Source organism: Mauremys mutica, chromosome 24 (assembly GCF_020497125.1).
Source record: "Mauremys mutica isolate MM-2020 ecotype Southern chromosome 24, ASM2049712v1, whole genome shotgun sequence".
Classification (NCBI taxonomy): domain Eukaryota; kingdom Metazoa; phylum Chordata; order Testudines; family Geoemydidae; genus Mauremys; species Mauremys mutica.
Window position 1 is genome coordinate 2,920,608 of NC_059095.1, and position 20,272 is coordinate 2,940,879.

At 46.4% G+C, this 20,272-nt stretch overlaps 1 protein-coding gene across 7 annotated transcripts in view; it reads left to right on the top strand.

Annotated features, from left to right (window-relative positions):
• The window catches only part of GATAD2A (GATA zinc finger domain containing 2A), a 119,961-nt gene extending 113,079 nt beyond the window's left edge, over positions 1-6,882 (top strand). For 6 of the 7 annotated variants that reach the window (XM_044998637.1, XM_044998634.1, XM_044998633.1 and 3 more), the window contains 2 exons: positions 1,532-1,718; positions 2,546-6,882. In XM_044998637.1, coding sequence (XP_044854572.1) covers positions 1,532-1,718; positions 2,546-2,676 — 318 coding nt within the window. In that variant the 3' untranslated portion in view covers positions 2,677-6,882. The remainder of the gene's footprint in view (positions 1-1,531; positions 1,719-2,545) is intronic. The other variant, XM_044998640.1, reaches the window with a different exon arrangement.
• Positions 6,883-20,272: the final 13,390 nt, after the last annotated feature.

Sequence of the window (20,272 nt, forward strand, 5' to 3'; positions counted from 1 at the left end):
ATGTATCCTTGGCTGTAACACCAGTGGGAGGGCCCAGGGACAGAGGTCCTAGAAGAGCTTGGAAGAGCTCCAGTTGTAAATATTGACTGAAATGTTAAAGAACTCTTGATTGTTTAGGCAGGAGGTTGGGTATCAACAGGATACTTAAATGCAAATTTTAGTGAAAATATTTCAATGACTGCTCTTCTCACCTGGTTTCAACTGAACTACTCCCACGTAAACTCCAGAATCCCACGCTAAGGGGCACACTTGGGACAGCATTCTTCTAAAGCCACAATCGAGTTCTCTCACATCCCATAGCTTGGTACAGATCAGATACATTCCAACGACCCTGTGCAGATTTGTAACAGTAGCAATTAATGGAAGAATAAAAGAGCAGCAAAACTATTACAGGCAAAAACTTGTATAAAATAATAAACTGTTGACTAGCTCAGTTATGGCTGATGGTTTTAAGTAGTAATTACATAAATATCACTGGTAAAATGAATCCATTTGTTACTCTCAGGGTGCTATTTTGGAAGGGGAGGTGGCAAGAGGAGCAGAATAACTCTGCTCTGTGTGACACTCTAGAGCTCCAAACAGAATTAGATACGTTCATGGAAGACAGGTCCATCAATGGCTATTAGTCAGGGACACAACCCCATACTCTGAATGACCCTAAACTTCTGCGTGCCAGAATCTGGGACTGGATGATGGGATGGATCACTTGATAATTGACATGGTCTGTTCATTCCCACTGAAGCATCTGGCACTGACCCGTTGGAAGATAGGATACAGAGCTAGATGGACTATTGGTCTTACCTAGTATGGCCATTCTTGTGTCCTTGCGCAGTATGTAGCATATAAATGTCTTTAATTTTGGGTTTGTCCAGATCGAGGAAATTCTGCTTCAGTGCAAGTACATCAGTGTAGTTACACTTCTAAAAATTTCCCTAATTTAGATAATCACAAATTTGATAGGAAACACTTAGAAGCATAGTATAGAGAGGTGCGAGCAAGGAACTCCTGATGCTGTGAGCTGTAAGATCTTTGTTATTGTGTAACCTGTGCCCATGCCAGAGGCTTGGGTTCAAATAGCAACTCAGATCATAAACGAAAATGAGCCACTTGGTTGTCTTCTAATCCCAGTCCCCACTTGTCCACCTCACAAAACCACCATGGAATTGGGAACACTGCCAAGGAAGTCCAGAACTGGAGTAGCAAGGGATTGATGGTGTAGGTCAGGCTTGCCGTCTGGTGGTGCGTCTGAGAGAGGAAATGTGCACAGTACTTACCTTCTTTGCTGTTTCCACTCAGTACAACTGCCACTTTTAAAAGGTAAAAATAAGCTATGTTGTTGACACGTAGAAAAGGTTGCTTTTATTTTGATTTAGAGCAGATACAAAGTTTGTGGCCAGTACCAGGTGTGGTAGGAGGAGGAAAGGAAGAAGAGAAATCCAGTAAAGGATTGTCATGGCTATTGTACTGAACATTTTGCAAGACACAAATTTGCATTCCTGTGCCCATCTAATTAATTCTTCTCTTGCACTAGACTTCTAGCCAGCTGTCTCGAGGTCCCCCAGGAAGCACCCGAGGAGTCTTGCATGCATTTAGTCAGTCACCCAAGTTGCAGAATGCATCAGCTGCAGCAGCACTTGGTAGTAGGCCAGGTAAGCATGCTGAGAGACCTGTCAGCAAGAGCAATGCTACTACCTGGAAGAAGACCCCCATCACTACAGGTAGACTTTTTCTTTGTGTTCTTTTCTTTGTAGTTTAGTTGCACTTTGTTGGCCAACAACCTTAATTCTCTGTTACTCTTTGACACCTCCCGGCATAAAGGACAGTGGCCTGTTGCTCCATTACCTCACGCTTGGTACAGTTGTTTACACCTGTCCAAAGTGGCTGTAAAGTCCTACTCTAGGAGAATGGTTGTGTTTTACCCTAAGGTGTAAATGATTTTACAAGGTGCAGGGCAATGAACGGCAGGTCCTGGATGTGCAGTTAATACTGTCTGTTAACATCAACAATAATCTCGACATAAACATCATCTGCCTCTACTGAAACTGGGAAATAACCAATCTTTTGCGATTGGAAAAGCTATAACACAAACTTTTCAATGTGCCTCACAGCATATTTAACTGTTAAACGAGCATTTTAACCTTTCAGGTTAAAGGGTCGGAGGGTCTCACTTCTGTTAAATCTTCTGGTCTCTTCCTTTAAGCGATATTTGGAATCCCCAGGAAGGAGATGCTGCAGCAGCTAGCTCTCTGCTGGCTTTGTGTTTTCTGCCATTTAATTTAGAGTTGAGATAATATTCGATTTATGTGGTCAACTCAGATAGCTTAATGACAAGACTTTTTTAAAGAATCTGGGAAGTTTTGCTGCTACTTGTGCAGGTGGTAGAGACTTTTTTTTTTTCTGGGTGATGGTAGTGTGTGTTATTATTTTGAGAGCATCCATCTCCATAGTATCTGGGTGCCATTTACTGAGCTGTATATTTTCCACTGTTCTTGTCTCAAGCTAAGCATACTGTGACACTCGCTTCTTTCTCTTTGTGTTTTGTCAGGTGGGGCTCTAGCTTTTGTCAACCCTAGTTTAGCTGTGCACAAGACTTCTTCGGCAGTAGACCGTCAACGTGAATATCTCCTGGATATGATTCCCCCACGATCCATCCCTCAATCTGCAACATGGAAATAATGCAGTGGAATGCCCAAGAGGAAGACTTACCTGTTTCTGCCATTCTTTTTTAATACCACAATACAGTGGAATCTGCTTTAAACCCAGCTGGATTTGCCCAAGCTTTGTAGGAAGCAAGAAGACTGCTCCTCATCCCATTGAGTGCTGCTGTCCTTGCTATGAGAAAACAACACCAAGAGTGAAAACAGACTTGAGCTCATTTGGCTACCAAATTCTTGTGATTGGCTGATGGTGAAGGCTGTCAGGAAGGTGGAGAAATTCTTATTTTGTTGGCTTTGTGTATTTAGGTGTTTGGGGGGTTTTGTGGTCACCAGCACAAAAGGAGGACTGAACGGACTATCTGCCTTTGGGCTCTTTACTTTGAGCTAGCTAGTCACCAAGCATAGTGTTCACTGGCGATCAAGGATGCACTTCTTTGTAAGAAAAGTGGAATATGAACCCAGTGATTGCAGATGCATTTAGCAGGTTGAATTCATGTTTGCTTCTCCTCTTTCCCCCACCCCAGAAAGGCAATCTACAATTTATAATAACGAGCTAATGATAAATAAGCGCAGACTCAAATTACAGTTGGTCATGATTTCTAATGGACTGGTTGCTGCCCCAACAGTCCCAGCAGGTGGGAGGCAGTGTAGGCCTCTCACTTTCATTGGATTCTGTTGAATAGACTTTGTGGACCCTTGATGGTCTAAACCCTGAAGTTCTGAACAATAAACAGTAGCCTGTTCAGTCTCTCTAATCTAGCACAGAGCCATCGGCCCTTGCAAAAGTTCCCAGAGACTTTTTTTTTAAAGTGAAACTTTTCTTCTTTTTTTGTTCTTTTGCGAAGTTGTATTAAAAAACTAGGAGCTCCAGAAGCTGTGTGTAATCAGGGAGGGGGAGGGAGCAGATGGATGAAAGGTAGGGTCAGGCAACAGGTTCCTTCCTGGGCTAGCAATGAGAAGCAACCTTTCCTCGTCCATGCTTTAGTGGTGTGATGACTGTACAACTACATGTTGGGCATGCTTCAGGCAGTACTGCCGAACCCTGATCCCTAGAATTCCATTCTTCTGTGCTCCCTCCATCACATCACTCCAGGATTTCAGTTTTGGTAGAGCCTTAGGTGACCCTGATTTAAGGACAGGATTCTGTGTGGTTTTAATATATTTTGGGATTACACGGATACATTTAGAATCATTGGGTTTGGTTTTTTCACTTTATATTGGTTACAAGTGGCAGAAATACATACCTTGCTACTTGTAGTGCATATTGGTACTAAACTAGTGCTGATATGAATTCTTTTCAAAGTTATAAATATATATATATATAAATAAATAAATAGAGGAAGGGGGAGTTACTATCCAGTTTCTACTTTGAATCTGGTATTTGTTTTCTTAGCAGCTTCAGTTAGATCCTTAATTTAAAACAGTTATTGTGTAGGGCATCCCTTTTCAGATCCATCTATCACATGATGATAAGCTCATTTTAACCCCTCTTCTGTTGTGTGAATATCAATAGTTAGTTACATTTTTTAAACACCCAGTAGTGTAGATGAGCTAGTCTTGCAAAATGGTATTTGTTGCTGTATAAAGCCCTAGAATTTCAGTTTGACTTTTTTTGTTCTGAATGTATTAAGAACTAGATGGGGATGAGATGGGTTGTGGGTGGTGGGTTTTTTGTTTTGTTTTTTTGTTTAATTTTCATTCCAAGGTTGGGGTTTTTGTTTTGATGGGGCAGGGAGAAAGAGAGAGTGCATATTATTTTGCACAGTATGAAAGTATTTCAGTTCCTTGAATTTTTTTTGTTCCTGACAAATACCCGTTTTACACTCTCGAGTACAGTTGTCCATTTCTATTTAATGACCTGGGCCAAAGTGCATTTCTGAGTTTAAATCTCACTTCTCAAATTACAATCTTGTGCCCACAAATGGCTTTTTGGAAACCTACGGTATGAACAGCTTCTAAGGTCAAAGTGTGCCCTTGCTGATGCCGGGCAGCTCGAGCTTCATCCAGTGCTGCAGAAGAGGGATGGAAGAAGGGGAAGAAGCAATAATGTCAAAACTGTTTTGGGAAGTGCCAGTATTGGTATAGCCGCATTTAAAACGTTAATTTCAGTTGAAAGGATCATGAGAACTATTTTAAAGCCCAGAAGAGTAAATAAAAATCAAAGCCTGCACGTTGCATCTTGTAGACTTCCCCCCCCCCCCCCCGCCATATTGTATCAGCGTAATTTTGGACTTTCTCTTTCCACTTAAAACAATAAAAGTAATATACCGAGGCCAAATTATTTTAGGGGCACAGTGTAAAAGATGGATCAAAAACTCATTTTGCAGATACTATGGAGCGTGAATCTAAAAACAGTTTTGACATTTGTATCTGTTCTTGGGATGTTGCAGGTAATTTAAAGATAATTATTGCATATGCTGTTTCTGAAAAGTTTGGCTAAAAATGCAGCAAGAAAAGATTCAAGTGGGGTACGTAGATGCCAGATTGGCGACTCAGTCCATATGTTCAGAGGTATATATTCAGTTGACTGTGTGCTATACCTGGCCAGTTAAAACTCCATACACGATCTTCAGAATAACTATTAAAAGATTTGCAACAAATCTTTCCGAATAACTTCCATTTCTCCTCCTTACCTGCCCCTTCCAGCCCCCCACAATATACATAACAAACAACACTTACATCTATTGTAAACCTATGGTATTGTGACTTAACCTTTTCAAGTGGTTTAATTGTGGAGGAGGGGAGTTTTAGGCATGTTGTAAGAACAAAATCTTTAGTTTATTTTTACTACTGTCATGTTTGGAATTCCTGCCACCAGAAGGGCTATTCCTTTCTCCTACAGATCTGCCCCATCCAATGCAGTCTGCTGACTCATTCATATGGGCCTGGAAAGAGGTATCCCACACCCCGGTCCTCTAAGTGAGGCATAATTGGACTGAAAGCTCCCTCTCCGAGCAAGAGATGTACAATTTGACAGTACAACATGCAAATTGATCTCCTGTAGGTGGTACATATTGCAACATGCCCCATGTTCCATTCCCCCCACCCTGCATTGCTTTGCTGCAAATTGCCGCATGAGCTGGTTTGACATTGCTCAAATGCTGCTTGCTTCCCCCCCTCTCCTGGGGAGAGGGTTAGAGCAGCGTTGGTTCTTGCAAGCCATATAACCTTTTTCTTTGAGACATTGCAACTACGAGATTTTATAATACAGTAATAATGAAAATGACTAACTATTGTACTTAGATTTTAGCAACTTGTGAAATAAACCCCTGACTTTCATTTGAACCAGTGTTGAAATTTGGGAGCTGTGTGGTTTTTTAATTTTATTTTTTTATAACCTAATTTATTATCTGTTTGATTTTGGGCATTGAACAGATTACCGTTTTCTGCCCAGAAACGTGAAAAGTGGCCTGGCTGAACCTTTTATTTTTATAGTGTAGAAGATTTTGACAGCTTTCCAGTTCATGTAAAGTTTGACTTGCTAACTTTTGTATTTTAGGGATTTGGGTAAATGGCATTCCAGCTGCAATCACTGAGGAGGATTCTTTTTGGTTAATCTTAAATTCTGGATAGCATTGTTTTGTTTTCTATAGATATTTTGATCATTGTTTTAGGAACCAGTCAGTTACCTCTTAATTATCAAGTTTAGTTACCAAATTTTGCTTACTAAAAGAAACAAGGATTTACCAAAGTACAGCGAAGAAAATGAAAATGGGGGAATCGTTTCTGAGCACAGTAGAAGGGGGAAGCCTTATACAGTGATCGCATCAGAAACTCTATTTGGCTCATATGTCACTTTCTCCTTTTGTAAGGGGGGGACACAGTTGTCATTTTTTTTAGAAAATATATAAATATATAGATCTATATATAATGCAAAAAGACCTCAAGGAACCGCAGTAGTGTTTGTCTGCTTAAGGCAGAGTTACGCTGTATATTGCATTTAGCGAAATAACTTGCATTGTGCTTTTTTAAAAAAAAAATTTATAATCATTTAACAAAGAAAAAACTGTAACAGTAACGTTACGCAAGCGCAGGGTATGTTTTTTTGTCACTTGTATTTATTGTGACTCTAAATCTTTGATAATAAAACAAAAATTAAAAAAAATGTTCCCACTAAAGCCTGATAGTCAATTTCAATGGAAGAAGAACCTGAAATCAATAACTGTATATTGTATTGTGAGGGATTTTTAGTATTTGAATGACAATAAACAAATGGACAAACTGCTGTCTGCTTTGCTTTTTTAAGCTTGGTGTATTCAAGTCATGTTTTAAATTCTTTAGAGACCTGTTTCCCCAGAGATGTGCTTGTTGCACACCACTCTGATCAAAGTCCATGGGAGTTGCATGTATACATTTGAGAGCAGACTTGGGGTTTAAATGCTTTGGAGCTGTCTAGTTCAAGATGTTTCACTGCAGGTCTGGCATGGCAGTTGTGCCAGTGCGCACTGCACTCGTCTGAGGATTCTAAAGGAAGTTCATATTACTGGCTCTTTTTTTAACTACATGCAGAATGAGGCAGGCTTTCAAAATCTTGAGGTGCACAATTGTTACGGATGTGCCTAGGAAGGACGTCTGCATTAGAATGGGGAGGTTGGGTTTTTTCCCTAACCCCAAAAGTACTTTTTCTGAATGCGGGTGGGTGAGTAAAATTCACACAGACTTCATGACATGAAACACACGGCACACTAACAACCAGGATGGATAAAAATCAATGACTTTTTTAATCTGATTTTTTAATTTAAATCAGATTTTTTGATGTTTTTTCCCTCAAAAAACATTTTATCTAAAGATAGCTGCATTATAGCTCAAAGATCTCATCATGAATAGGGCTTATAAATTCTACATCTATAGTATCAGACAATACCGTATTGTCCCGAGTATAGGCCGCACTTTTTTCCCCTAATTTAAGTCTTTAAATTAGGGGTGCGGCCTATAATCAGGAACTTAAAAAAAAAAAACAATAAAAATACTTAAAATCCCAGCCGCGGCCGGGAATCAGAGCGCTCTGGGCTGCCCGTGGCGGCGGGGAGCCCAGAGCCGGGGACTCAGAGCCCTCTGGGCTGCCCGGGGCGGCGGGGCGCCCCGCGCCTTTTAAATCCCAGCCGCGGCTGGGATTGAAAGAGCTCTGGGCTCCCCGCCGCAGCGGGCAGCCTAGAGCCCTCTGAGTCCCGGCCGCGGCTGAGATTTTCTTTAAGTTTAAAAAAAAAAGTTAAAAATTTATTTTTTTTTAAAATAGCACCAAACTTTAAGGGTGCGGCTTATAATCAGGAGCGGCCTATACTCGGAACAATACGGTATTTTCATGTAATGTTTAAGAAAAAATTTGTAAATGAGTTCCAATAGTTCATGGATTAGGGACCCAATTTTATGGGGTTCCACAGGCTTCTATATAGATTTAGGTTAATCTTTCTAATCAGAAATGCTTAATTTTGCAGTTCTTAAACTGTGGATTTCTGTCTCCAGAGGTAACATGCTTATTAACAGCAAAGATGTTTTTAAGTAAATAATATCTAGAGGTGAGAAATAACAGACCTCAACTCTATTGTCCCTCTGCAGATTTGTGTACACAGAGTCAATCCCTTACCTCTCTAGAAGTGCGAAGTTTCAAAAAGTTCAATGAATAGAAGATTGCTGGGGACAAAATAGATCTGGACAAGGAGAAGTCTGGAGATGAAGGGGAGGGGGGGATATATCCTTGTTTTGTTAAAATATTATGTTTTCTGTTGAAGAAAAAATCCCAAATACTTAACATTGTTGTTTTTAGTTAGATAAAACAATTTAAATGTCTGTCTGGTGGTGATCTCCTCCTAGTACAGCAGGGCAAGAAAATCCTCCAAATATTAATGATTAACCTGTTGAATTGGAGATAGTTCACCTCCCAGTGACTTCCTAAATATCTGCTTCAATTACCTTTGGTAAATGAAATAACCAAACAATCCTTCATTTTCTGATAGAGCTGTAAAACTAATCTGAAAAGTTTTCAAAATCTCTTTGAAAATGTGTAGTGTACCTTCTAAAAATGAAACCTACATCTATCTCTGAGTTGTGAAGAATGTGTATTAAGGTTATAACAACCAACGAGAATCGATTTAATCATGGTTTTCTACATAAAACTGCATCCTTCCTGACGTGATTTAAATCAAATCCACCCTGCAATTCTATAAGTAAAACGCATCTCTAGTCAATGCTACGTATCACTTTCTTTTGGATGCCTATACATGTTTTCCCCCACCTTCCTCTCAGTGCCTCATCTGTTAAATTTTGATGAGACCAAACTGTGCTAATGCCATAGACAGGTGGGCTGGATAGCATTACAGCAGGACTCCTAAAATTCCTACTTCAACTGTCCTGTCTTCCATTAATTCCCCTCGCTAATGGCTCCATCCATTCCCTTGCCCTCTACGCTTCTAGATAGCTCTGACTTGTTCCTCAAGTGAGACAATAACCTTGTATGAGTTCATGACTTCCCTCTTTCACTACTTGGAATAGTTTAAATGTTGTATTCACATTAGAAATTACAGCCTACTATTTCTTAGTATCAAAACTTTTCCAATTACGTGCTGTTTGTTTAAACACCTCAAAAAAATCCCAAACCATAAATCCAAAAAATAGGAAAAAGTAAAGTGGGAAAATCCCAATTTCCTGGGGTGGGGGGAACTTTTTTTACAAGCTTGAACGAGAACTTTAACTATGGATTTTTGACCTTATTCTTCCTTCTGGCTGAGCTCAGTTCAGCTAGAAAGTGGAGTTGTGAATGGTAGGGAAATGACTGTCATTTTCATACTGCCCAAATTCTGGAGGCAGCAGGGAGTGAGAGACATCGGAAGAACCAGAGGTCCGCTCAGAAGATCCAGAATACAGGGTACTCTAGCCACATCCACTGCTTCTCCCTGGTCTGCTCCTACACTCTGGGGGCTGTGAGGGGCATGCCACAGGGCAGATCTGTCAGCCCTGGGGTACCCTCTTTTATGCCATTGGTATTCCCAAGAGGTCAGTCCCACTGCTGCTCAGTTCTCATCCACTGCAGCAAAACACAGAATGGTGATTTTTGAGGGGTGGCGGATGCTCTGTTGCATTTTATTTGGAGAAAGTCCTGCTTTGAAAGAAGGGAATAAGCCATTCAGTTCCTGCTTTAGAATCAAAGCAGTAATTTAAACCAAAAAGCCCCCAACTTCTGTGAAATTATTTCAGGTCCATTTTGACTGAGCTAGAAGTAAAGTCTCTAAACACAACTCGGATACGCTCCTGAAGTGGCCTTGTCTCCTTGCTCATAGGTGAATTCACTTCTTTATTCCACGGGTCTTTCCCCGTCCCTTCTTGCAGCCCAGAGCAGCTATTGAAAGCCATTTCCTTGAGACTGAGATCAGCTGCCTCTTGATCTGGAGAAGATACAAGCTGGAATGTGCATCACTTCACTGCACATATAATCCTCTGAAAGAGCTGGGTTATGCTATGCAGCAAGCCTATTTGCAGGGACAGCGCAACCCATTAGGCAACCTAGGCGGTCGCCTAGCGCACTAACATTTGGGGGGCGACGGCAGCAGCCGGATCTTCGGCCACCCCAGTTGTCGGCAGCATTTCGGGGGCGGGACCTTCCGCTGCCTAGGGCGGCAAAAAAGCTGGCGGCGCTCCTGCCCATTTGATGGGGAATAGAGGACCTAAATGGATCCTCTGAAAACCATCCAGCAGATGTACTCAGTGGCTTTTCCTACCTGGATCTCTGCTACTAAACACCTGTAACTGTGTCTCACCCGACACTTCTCAGATTTACCGTGTGTCAAGCCTTTCTCATGAGTCTTGCTTCGGACATGCAGAGTGACTTACAAAGGCAAAATTAATCTGGATACATCCAGAGTAATATCAAATCTCTTCATGAAGACTGATGTAGACTAGCCAACAGTGCCAAAGTCTTGGAAAACTTTCAGTTCTTGGAACAGGAAGAGGTTGAGGAGACTGACGTGCACTTTTGGATGTTGCTTTCCACACCACTCTGGATCAGGTCTTCCCAATAGCTGAGATTTCTGTGCCTGGACAAGATTATCCCCAGGGAAAGTTTTTTGTTCAGACAGTACGTTCCACCTACTGGCACCTCACCTTATTACCAAGACTTCATCTCAGGGAGGCCTACAATGATGCTTGTTTTCCAACTAGCCAGAGCCTGGTCTTGTTCTCTCCAGAGATGCCTCAGCCCACTAAGGAAAGTTATTTACTTGCTGCCACAGTAATAATTTATCTGAGTGTCACTCTCAAAACTGGACAGCAGTTAAGGAGTGTGACAAAGTGGGACTGTTCTTAATGTTTTCTCTGAATACTGTGTGGGTGCCTCAGTTTCTGGCCGACCCTCTACCCGGGCCCTTCCCCCCCCGCAAGGGGATGCTAAAGGTGAACAAAGAGATCAGGTGACCTCCTGGCCCGGTGAGCAGAGGAAGAGGGGCTGGAGGGGGTGTCAGTCTGGAGCTGGCTGGGGACGAGGAGTGAAGTGCAGATGTGGGGGTCTGGCTCACTGCCCCCCAGAATGGACTCAGCCGAGGGGTCCGGTTCGTGGTACCTACAAGCTCTGTTTTAGACCGTGTTCCTGTCATCGAATAAACCTCTGTGTTACTGGCTGGCTGAGAGTCACGTCTGACTGCGCAGTGGGGGGGCAGGACCCTGTGGCTTCCCCAGGACCCCACCTGGGCAGACTCGCTGTGGGAAGCGCACGGAGGGGCAGAGGATGCTGAATGCTTCAAGGTCAGACCCAGGAAGGTGGAAGCCATGTGAACTACTTGCCCTGAAGACAGTCTGCTCCAAGGGAAGAGGAGACTTCACCAGAGTCCTGCCTGGCTTCATAGGGAGCAGTTCCAGAGCAGCAGCTAGGGACTCCGTGACAAGGAGAAAAATGGAAGAATTTGTTCAACCCACGGTGAAAGCCTGTGGTCGCCTTGCCTCCCCGTCCCGTATGCAATTTCCTCAACTTGTACTTTCTCCCTTGACCTTTCTTTACACTAGGGGCTGTAGATAATCTCGAGGGCTGTGCAGACAGATTCCTCCTCCTCCTCCTCTTCCAGAGCTGGTGAAGCTGCCTGGCGTCAGAGTGCCATAAAGTCACGGAATGTGGTCAGAGCCGTGCTACGGTAGTAACGGAGTCCTTTGCTAGGCTCCAGGGAAGCAGGTCACAAATCTCTGCTAAAATATCTCTTGCAGGCAAAGAGGCTTCTTCCACCTCATTAGGAATCTGATCCGTGGAGTGAAGTCGTGGAAGGTGGGAACATATGAAGCTGGCCGGCAGGAATAGCAGCCTGAACCAGTTTACAAGCATCAGGAAGATCAGATTATATCAATGAGCAGAGGTGGGAAAAGCCCTGAGGTGTGTCCATCCTTCGGAAGCTGTGGGCATATGCATGATCTCCCTCCTAAACCTTGACTTAGTTCGCAGGTGAAACTGCCACGCTCCAAAGGGTTAAACCCAGTGCAATCATCCTTCCAAAGTTGTCATGGGGGCGGGGCGGGGCGTTGCTCTATGAGTTACAGAATTCAGCCAATGGCAATTACAGGCCTTTTGATGCCACCACCCCACGTGTCTGGGCAGCACTTAAAAGGCTGAGCTGCTCCAGAGGCAATTTAAAGAGGGGGTGGGGGGAGGAGGCTGAATTGCTCTGTGTGGCCCTTGCAACAGCAAACCAGGCCCAGCTCAGATAAAATTCCTGCTCAGGTTTGTGACCCCACCAGCGCCCCTGGGTGGAATCCTAGTTCCACGTCACTTGCCTCTTTTATTCTGTCTGTTGCTGTGGCTGCAGGCGGCCCAGGGAGGCCCACTGTTAAAAGGTGATGTGGTAGGAATCGGATGGGCGTGGCGGGCAGCCCTCTGTGAAGCCTGCCTCTGGCAGCGGGACACTTGCAGGCTGGCTTGGTTGGAGCAATCCAGTGTGTTTCCGCCAAAGCATTAACAGGCTTTCAGCTCGGCAGCCCTCTCCCCTCACTTCCGGTCCTCTAGCCAGACCGTCCCAAGCTCCAGGAAGCTGAGGCAGGGCACACAGGGTGAGTGGAGTGTTGTCACCTGCCCCCCCCAGGGAAACTTTGACAGACCAAATGCAACTTTTTTGTATATTCGGTTTTAAAACCTCCTTAAAAACAAGAAGTTTATGCACCCAACTGCTCTTTAGTTGGGATTCTGCAGGGGCGTAACCTGTACGTGCCAAGGTAAGTTCTGTTAGGAAACTGCTTAAAATGCCTCATATCACAGCTCATTTACCCTTCCCCAAGGGCCCTGTTCTCCTCCCAGCACGAACAAAAGGTTTCTGCCTATTGTAAAAACACTCCACCAGCCAGCCTGGATGCTAAACACACAGCCAGCCTCCCTTCTCCATCCCGCGGGACAGCTCGCAGGAGGAAGAGGTCCTTCACGCCAGGGGATAGTGCAATTGTTGCTTTAGATTTCCACAATGCCCCACCAGGTACTGAGAGCTGCTGCTGGCATCTCTTTGGACACAGCAACTCCAGCATTTTTCAAGCTTGTAAACAGTTGGCTTGGTGCCCAAGATCTTAGCCTGATGCTGCTGCCATGCAAGAACAGGTCAGGATTGCATCAGCTGCCCCTACCGAAAGTTGGTGGAGACTCTTACCTTCCTTCGGGCACGGCGCAGCCTAAGATATTTAACTGTAAAGCCCAGGGGATTCCTAGTCCTGCCCCTGGGCCAGTACTGAGCAAGTAGAACAGTCGGCCTCAGACTTGGCCTCGTGACCCCTTTCCCACAGCAAGCCTCTGAGGGTGCCCCCCTTCTAAATTAAAAACACTTGTTAATATATTTAACCCCCTTATAAATGCTGGCTGCAAAGCAGGGTTTGGGGTACAGGCTGACAGCTTGCCACCCCCCCATAATAATCTTGTGACCCTGTTTGAGAGCCCCTGAAGCAGAAGTTGCCCCATGACACTTTACATGGATTGTGTAAAAATGAAGCTGTGAGCTAGAGCCAGGAACGCACTAACTCTTCGCTCCCTAAGTGGCCTTTCCTGTATTCACCACAATGGTGTCCAAGTCGGTACCGAGACACCTTGGAAGAGCAAGCAGGGAGACAAGCTCCTAGGCCTGGCCTCCCCTGAGCATTTCCCTAACCCGCTTGGCAGGTTTCAGACCTGATGCACAGGAATTGTGGTTAGGGCGTTCGCGAGGTCTAGCTTCTATTCCAAGCTCTCCCACAGCCTGCGTGAGACCTTGGGCAAGTCACTTGGTTACTCATCTCCAGAAATGAGGCTAACAACCCTACTTACGTTGGCAGCTTTTCCGGGCAGAGGCTTGTATGTGTGGTGTCTTGGAAACTGGGTCTTCTCACTGGAGCCTCCAGGAGTTACCGCTCTCCAGACACATGTGCTGTGTACATTCTCACAGGGACCGTAAGGTCAAACTGCTGGTCAAGACCTAGCTAGGATAACTGTCCTTGCGAGTGGAATGGGATCGAATGCTGAGTTGCTGCTTAGTAAGGAAGCATCTTCCTTAAACTTACAGCCAGCGTCTCACTCCATGTACAATAATTGCACTAAATGGTGCTGCTTTTTTAATGAGGAAATGTCAGAGGATCAAGAGTTTTACAAAGTAATTTTTAAGGAATTACTTCTGAAAAGCAAAATGCCGTTTTCCCCTTTTCAACACAGTAGCCCAGTTTAAAATCTGTTAGAACTGGACAAGCACTCCCCTGTAGGTGGGGTTGCAGAGACTCCTACTGCTTGCAGCAATAGTCAGAAAAAAAGACGAGTTTCCTTCTCCTTTGCCTACGCATAAGGAGGGAAATTAACCCTACTTTAGAGGGCCCAGAATACAGCTAAAGCCCTGTTTAAACCCCTTGTACTGGCCTCTGCCCAGGGATAAATTTAACCTACGGTGTACATAATTAACCATATGTAACCCAAATTATCCTTAATTCAACAGTTATTTAGAGGAGGGAGCTGAGTCTGGTCTCCAGTTTGTGGCTAGTTACAAGTACATTTGATAAACACACGGACTGTTTACACCCAAACACCCTGCCCTGTCTCTGATAATAGCCTTGTTTGTAAAGCATGTAGGATTCTGTAAATGGGGGAGTAGCAATGAGCTGGCTGGAGAACTGAGTGAGGGCTAATGGCCTTGGGCAGTGCTGGGGAGCCTGTTCGAATGGATGCATTCATCTCCTACAATGCAGAAATGGAACACGTGCTTATGGAAACTCACTCGTGATGTTCAGCCATGTGACCACCGGCTGAACTCATGGCTTCTAGCAAGCAGGATGCTCCCCTGCGCCCCTGCTGAGGGCTAGCTCTGGGCTTTACACAGGCCGTGTGGAACACTCTTCCAAAGAGAACATTCTAGGACTAAACCCTCCAGAACTGGAGCCAACTTTAAAAAAACAAACAAAACAAACAAAAAAAAGCCCTGTTGCGCTGTAGCGAAACTCCTCCCAGCTTCGCTCCCCCGTGTATTTAGGATCTGAAGGTTACCAAACTGAATTTAGTTTTCAATTCCTCCCCTGGGAGTCAGCCCCAGTTCATCAGCTCCATCTTCTAACAGAAACACTATTTCAAGATGGGCGTTGAAAACCTAATTTAAAAACAGCTTGAAAGGTGGTAACTCACGCAGGCAGTGGTCCTAATAGCTCAACAGCTGCGCTTCCCAGACCGCTCTGGAACATCCCTGGGGGACGGCAGAAGTCCTAATGTGCTCTGATGTTAGCCTGGTTGTCACCCATTGCACTGATGCAAAATCACCAAGGTACAGGACTGTGCACTGGGACCTCTGGCATGGGCAGCATAGACCTGCAAAACAGCTGTGAGGCCTGCCAAAATCTCTGGGCAGTTGATAGCCCCTTTGCCCGTTCAGCAGGTGGAAAGGTGCTGCAGTGCAATGGGTTCACACAGCTGGAACAAGGGGCAGCACTCTGACCCATATTATCACCAATGCTAATGAAAGAGCCCAGCTCCACTTTTGGCTCTGAGGCTGAGTGGCTGGGCTGGAAGGCTGCAGCTCAAAAGATGGGTTTGGTTTTTGCGTTTTCTTCCTGGAGCAAACTTGGGAAATCACTGAGGCTGGAAAACCACGGAAGGCCGTGTCTTCCAAAGCCCCTGCTCGGAGCAGAACTGCACTTTGAGTGAATTAACGCTGTCAAAGCAGCTGTCCTCAATGGAGACAGGCAAATGCAACAGCATCAAAGATGACTTGCTTTGGTAAAGGAGCCTTTTTCCTTTGAATGAGCAGATTAACCAACCTCTCTGCTTTCTGTCCGTCTCTTCCTCTTAGCCGTTGTTCTGTGCAAACAATACTCTCAAGAGACCTAGGGTCTATCTGCGGTACTGCCAGCCCCAAATGTTCAGAAATCGTGAGTCAGGCTCACCAGAAATCATGAGATTATGTAAAAATAACAGGTTATTTCCTGCCACCTTTTTGAGCCTTTCGGGTGCACCAGGGTTACATTTTGAAGCTTTCTCCGCAGCCAGGAGGGCTGGAAACTTACTTTTTCTTTAAGAATGAAGGCTGAAATCATCACACATCCCCTTAACTCCAGGAGCTGGGGCTTTAAGGAAAACAAGCACGTGACTCATGACAAAATCCTGGGAATTGGCAGCTCTGTCATTGTTTTCAGAAAACCCGAGTCGCCACCAAACACCATGTAGGGGTGTAGGAGAGCCGGGTCATGGCAGTGGCAGCCTGGCTTTCGCCAGGATCCCATCACAAAAGTGAAGTCTCCATGGGGGTGCAGAAAACACTCACCCTCCATAAGAAATTTCCTCCTGCTACCGGGTCTGCTGTGGTCACACAGCGTTTCTTCCCCTACTGACTCTTAGTTCACTGCCTGGACCATAAACCACCACCTCTGCACTGGAGCTGGCTAATGCCTCTAACAGGCTTGCAGTGCCCTCCTCTTTACACCTTAGCTCTGGAGAGCTTCCCAGCAGGACACGTAATCTGCTTCTGGCTTGCTGTGGGTTTGGCTGGTGTGGGAGACAAAATTAAGGACCCAGTTCATGACTGTGTGGGGCATGGCTGCAAGGTTATGCTCTGTGCAAGGCAGGCAAAGGTCCTGCTGTGGTGACTAGTTCCTTTCCTCTCCCCACCCCCACTCTTTAGCCTCTCTGAGCTTTATCAGGAGCTAGGGTTGCCTTATATCACCACCTCACTCAGGCTGAGTAGGAAAACAAAGGGAATGGGCATGGCAAAGTGGCATTTAATGACTTAACCCCCTCAGGGTAGCTGCAGGTTGTTTACTGAAGCTTCCCTCCAAGGGAAAACGCCGAAGTCCCAAAGCCAGCCTGTGTTCAGCCTCCAACCCAGAAACCAACGGGCCCTTGAAAACTACCAAGGGGCCCCACAGGAAACGCGAGTGCCAAGGTAGGAATCAAGCTGGTGCCGCTGCGTCTTGCTACCCCCTGCCTGGAGTGCCTGAGTCAAGGTTCCAGAGAGGAACCTCTGTTGCAGGAATGAAGCGACGTGGGTACAGAACTTGCAGCAGCGCAAGGAGGCTGAGCCCAGGGACTTCATTAACCTAGACCTATGGGGCAATGCCACTGGGTCTGCACAGATGAGACTGAAGAAGAATTTGGCCTTACCTACAGCATCCTCCTTACTGAGAACATGCCTTAAGAACCCAGCTTGACTCTCAGCTTTCATGGGCAGACTGAGGTGCTGGCACTTACAAAAAATATCTACTTGTAAACTGAGCAAGTCAAATCTGGAATCACCAGGCTGCAATTCCCATGGAACCTCCTTTGAATCACGCTTCCAAGCAGGACTGCTGTTTGGCTTTGATTCTCCCCAGCCGTGTGAAGGAACTTCTACCACTGTCCTCCAACTTCTCAGAAGAATACTGGACCTAGTATTTGCAGCAACAATTGAAACCAGGCCAGCAAAGGGCAACTGAGGTGTTTACGCAGGTCCCACAAAAATCAGGGGCTACTGAATTTCTTTGTCATGGCTTGATGGTTTTTTTGTCAGTCTCAGGCACAAAGTTGTGCATTCACAATAAGCCAACACGTGGGCATTTCATAACTTATTTTTAGTCCTTTGATTGCCCTTCACTGAGGACCCAATTCTTAGGTTGTTTGCAACGTACTTTAGGGAAGAGTGAAGGGGGTCCAGGTGACCAGGGTTGCTCTTGGTATCTTTCTCTGCAGTCAATAGGTCAGACGCCTCGCCTTGTACCTGGGCCAGTGGCTTGTGTACTAGCCTAAGGCTTGGAAAAATCCATGTTCAATTTTCTGGTCCACCACACCCTTCCTGGGTCATCTTGGGCACGTCATTCCCTGAATTCAGTTGGTTCCAGGTCCAGTGGTCCCTCCCGCAAGGCTGGGGGAGAGGACTTTAGACACGACGTCAGTGGCCTCACTCCAGTTTGATGCCGGTGGTAGTACGAGCAGAATCAAAATCATTTGGCCTGATTCTCAATGAGGCTGTTCTGCGCTGGGGCCAGTGGGTAAGTGGTGGGGGGAGAGGTGTTAAGTCACCTGTGTGTTCCCTGCATTCTGGGGCTGGGCAGGGCTGTGCCTGCTGCACCCTGTTTCAGGTCCGCACACACCTCTCCCGCCCTTGATCGGAGATCTTCCATTAGCAGTATCTGGTCGGCCTGTGCATGCATCCACCCCACCTTCGGGCTGTGCTCTCGGTATATAGGGCTGCTTGGGAGAACCGCCCTCAGCTCCTTCTCAAATGCCTCTGCCTGAGACAGAGCCCTCGCCTGTCTGTACCTCCTGTGAGCCTAGGAAGCAGCGGGTAGCCACCGGGCACTGCCTCTAGTAGTGCCCTGATTTCCCAGCTGGGCCAAGGGGCCAGGAGCAGGGCTGGCACAGAGCTCTTAAGCTTGCTCTGGATGAGCTGAAGGGAGCCTCAGGTAGGGGGCTGCTGAGGCCCTTATCTCCCCTTTTACAGTGCTAGAGTGCGATCAAAGAGCCTTCGTGCTAGTGCCAACGGGGCCTGTTATTTCCGATATTGGACTGACTCAAAGCGGTTCCTCCACTCTAGGCCTACTGCACGTTTTCTTGTTAACTATGAATGGAGCCCTAGATGCTGGGAGCCCAGATCCGTTCCTCTGACGTGATTCTAGTCTGTGAACTCCTGATTGCCTCTCTCTCCACCCCAAAGATCCTGCTGTTGCTTTTCTGTTTTACGGTGAGCCCTGGACAGGGGTTGGCATTGACTCGGGCTGCGTGCGGGTGGGTGGGGGGTATTCCAAAGGTAGGGAGCAGGGAAACCATACCTGAGCATTAGACAAAGAAAAATGACTTCCTGGGTCTCAGCTGCCATCCGTTGCTGGTATAACAGGGCTGGCGGTAGTTCCTGACCAAACGCTGTAACTTACAGCAGCTGTTAAACTAAAGCACGACTCAAGCCCCTGTCAGCTCACTGGTGAATCATTAACTGGAGCTGCCTGCCCTGGAGTGAACCATTTGCAAGTGGCCCATGCTTGGGGGCTGGTCGGTCTCGTCCTATTGTACGGTGAGGGAATTGTACATCCAGTTCAGGAAACACACTGTGCCTGGCGTGTTCTGCCAGGGAGCCGAAGGCTACTTGCCTGGCCTAGAGCATTCTCCCAGGCAAACTGGACCCGGTTCAATTCCCTGGCTCTGCCACTGACTCCCTGGGCAGGCTTGGGCAAATCACTTAACCTCTCTGGGTTTCTATTTGCTGCCACTACCTGGCCAGGGCAGTGAGGCTACACTCGTTGATGGGAGGTGCTCATGTTCCCTGGGGTGGGGGTGGGGAATAAGGACTAAGGTTTTCCTGAGCCAATATCAATATATAACCACCTGCTGGCTGTAAACTTCTCCTTTACCTGAATTCCTGCATGGGGCTTTTCCACACTGAGGCCGTCTAGTAAAAGAAAAACGCCTTAGCCGGCAGCCCTGAGCACTGTGTCCTCCCCGAGGCCTGGGACGGGGAGTCCCTGCTGTAGGGTTTTTATGTGGACAGATTCTCAGCGCTTTCCTCTTTGCTGCAGCAAGGAGAAAATGAGCTGGGCTAGCAGCAGCTCTAAGCTAGAGGAGCAGCAAGTTGATTCAGCCTGGAAAGCCTCTTGGTGCTGCCACTGACTTTAGCAGGAGTGAGGCCTGAGTTCTCGGCTGGATTTCAGTCCTTGCTGCCGGTGTTGTTCAGAGCTTGGCCTAGCGCACGTCAGCGTCCTGCTCTGCCAATGCACCTCAATCCGGAGTGGCAGCCTCATGGTTATTCCAGCTCTGGGCCTCCACCCCCAGTGCTGCCAACTGATCTCGCTCCTAACCGGGATCCTAGCTCCTGCTAGGCCGTCCCCTTGCCCCTTCTCTTCCAGCCCAAGGCAGGTCCTGGGCTAGCCCAGTAGGCGATGGGGGCTGACGTGCGCTACGCTCGTGCCACTCGTGACCTAGGAGGCTCAGGACAGTGAGTGGGGCTGACGTCCTCTGGGCACAGCAAGCCCACAATGCGAGTGACTGTCGCCCTGGGTGTAACGGGGGAGCCTTAGAACCAGGCTTCCTGCTCTCGCCGGCGGGGCTGGTGAGGGTCCCCCTTGCTTCTGCCCGTGGCTGCCTGAGCAACGGACGTGAGCCAGGCAGCGCCATCGGAGTCACTGCGGCGGGTTGGAGGCCTTGCTCCTGCCCGAGGTTACCCCAGGGCAGCAGCGGAAGGGTGGGGCTGAGCTGCAGC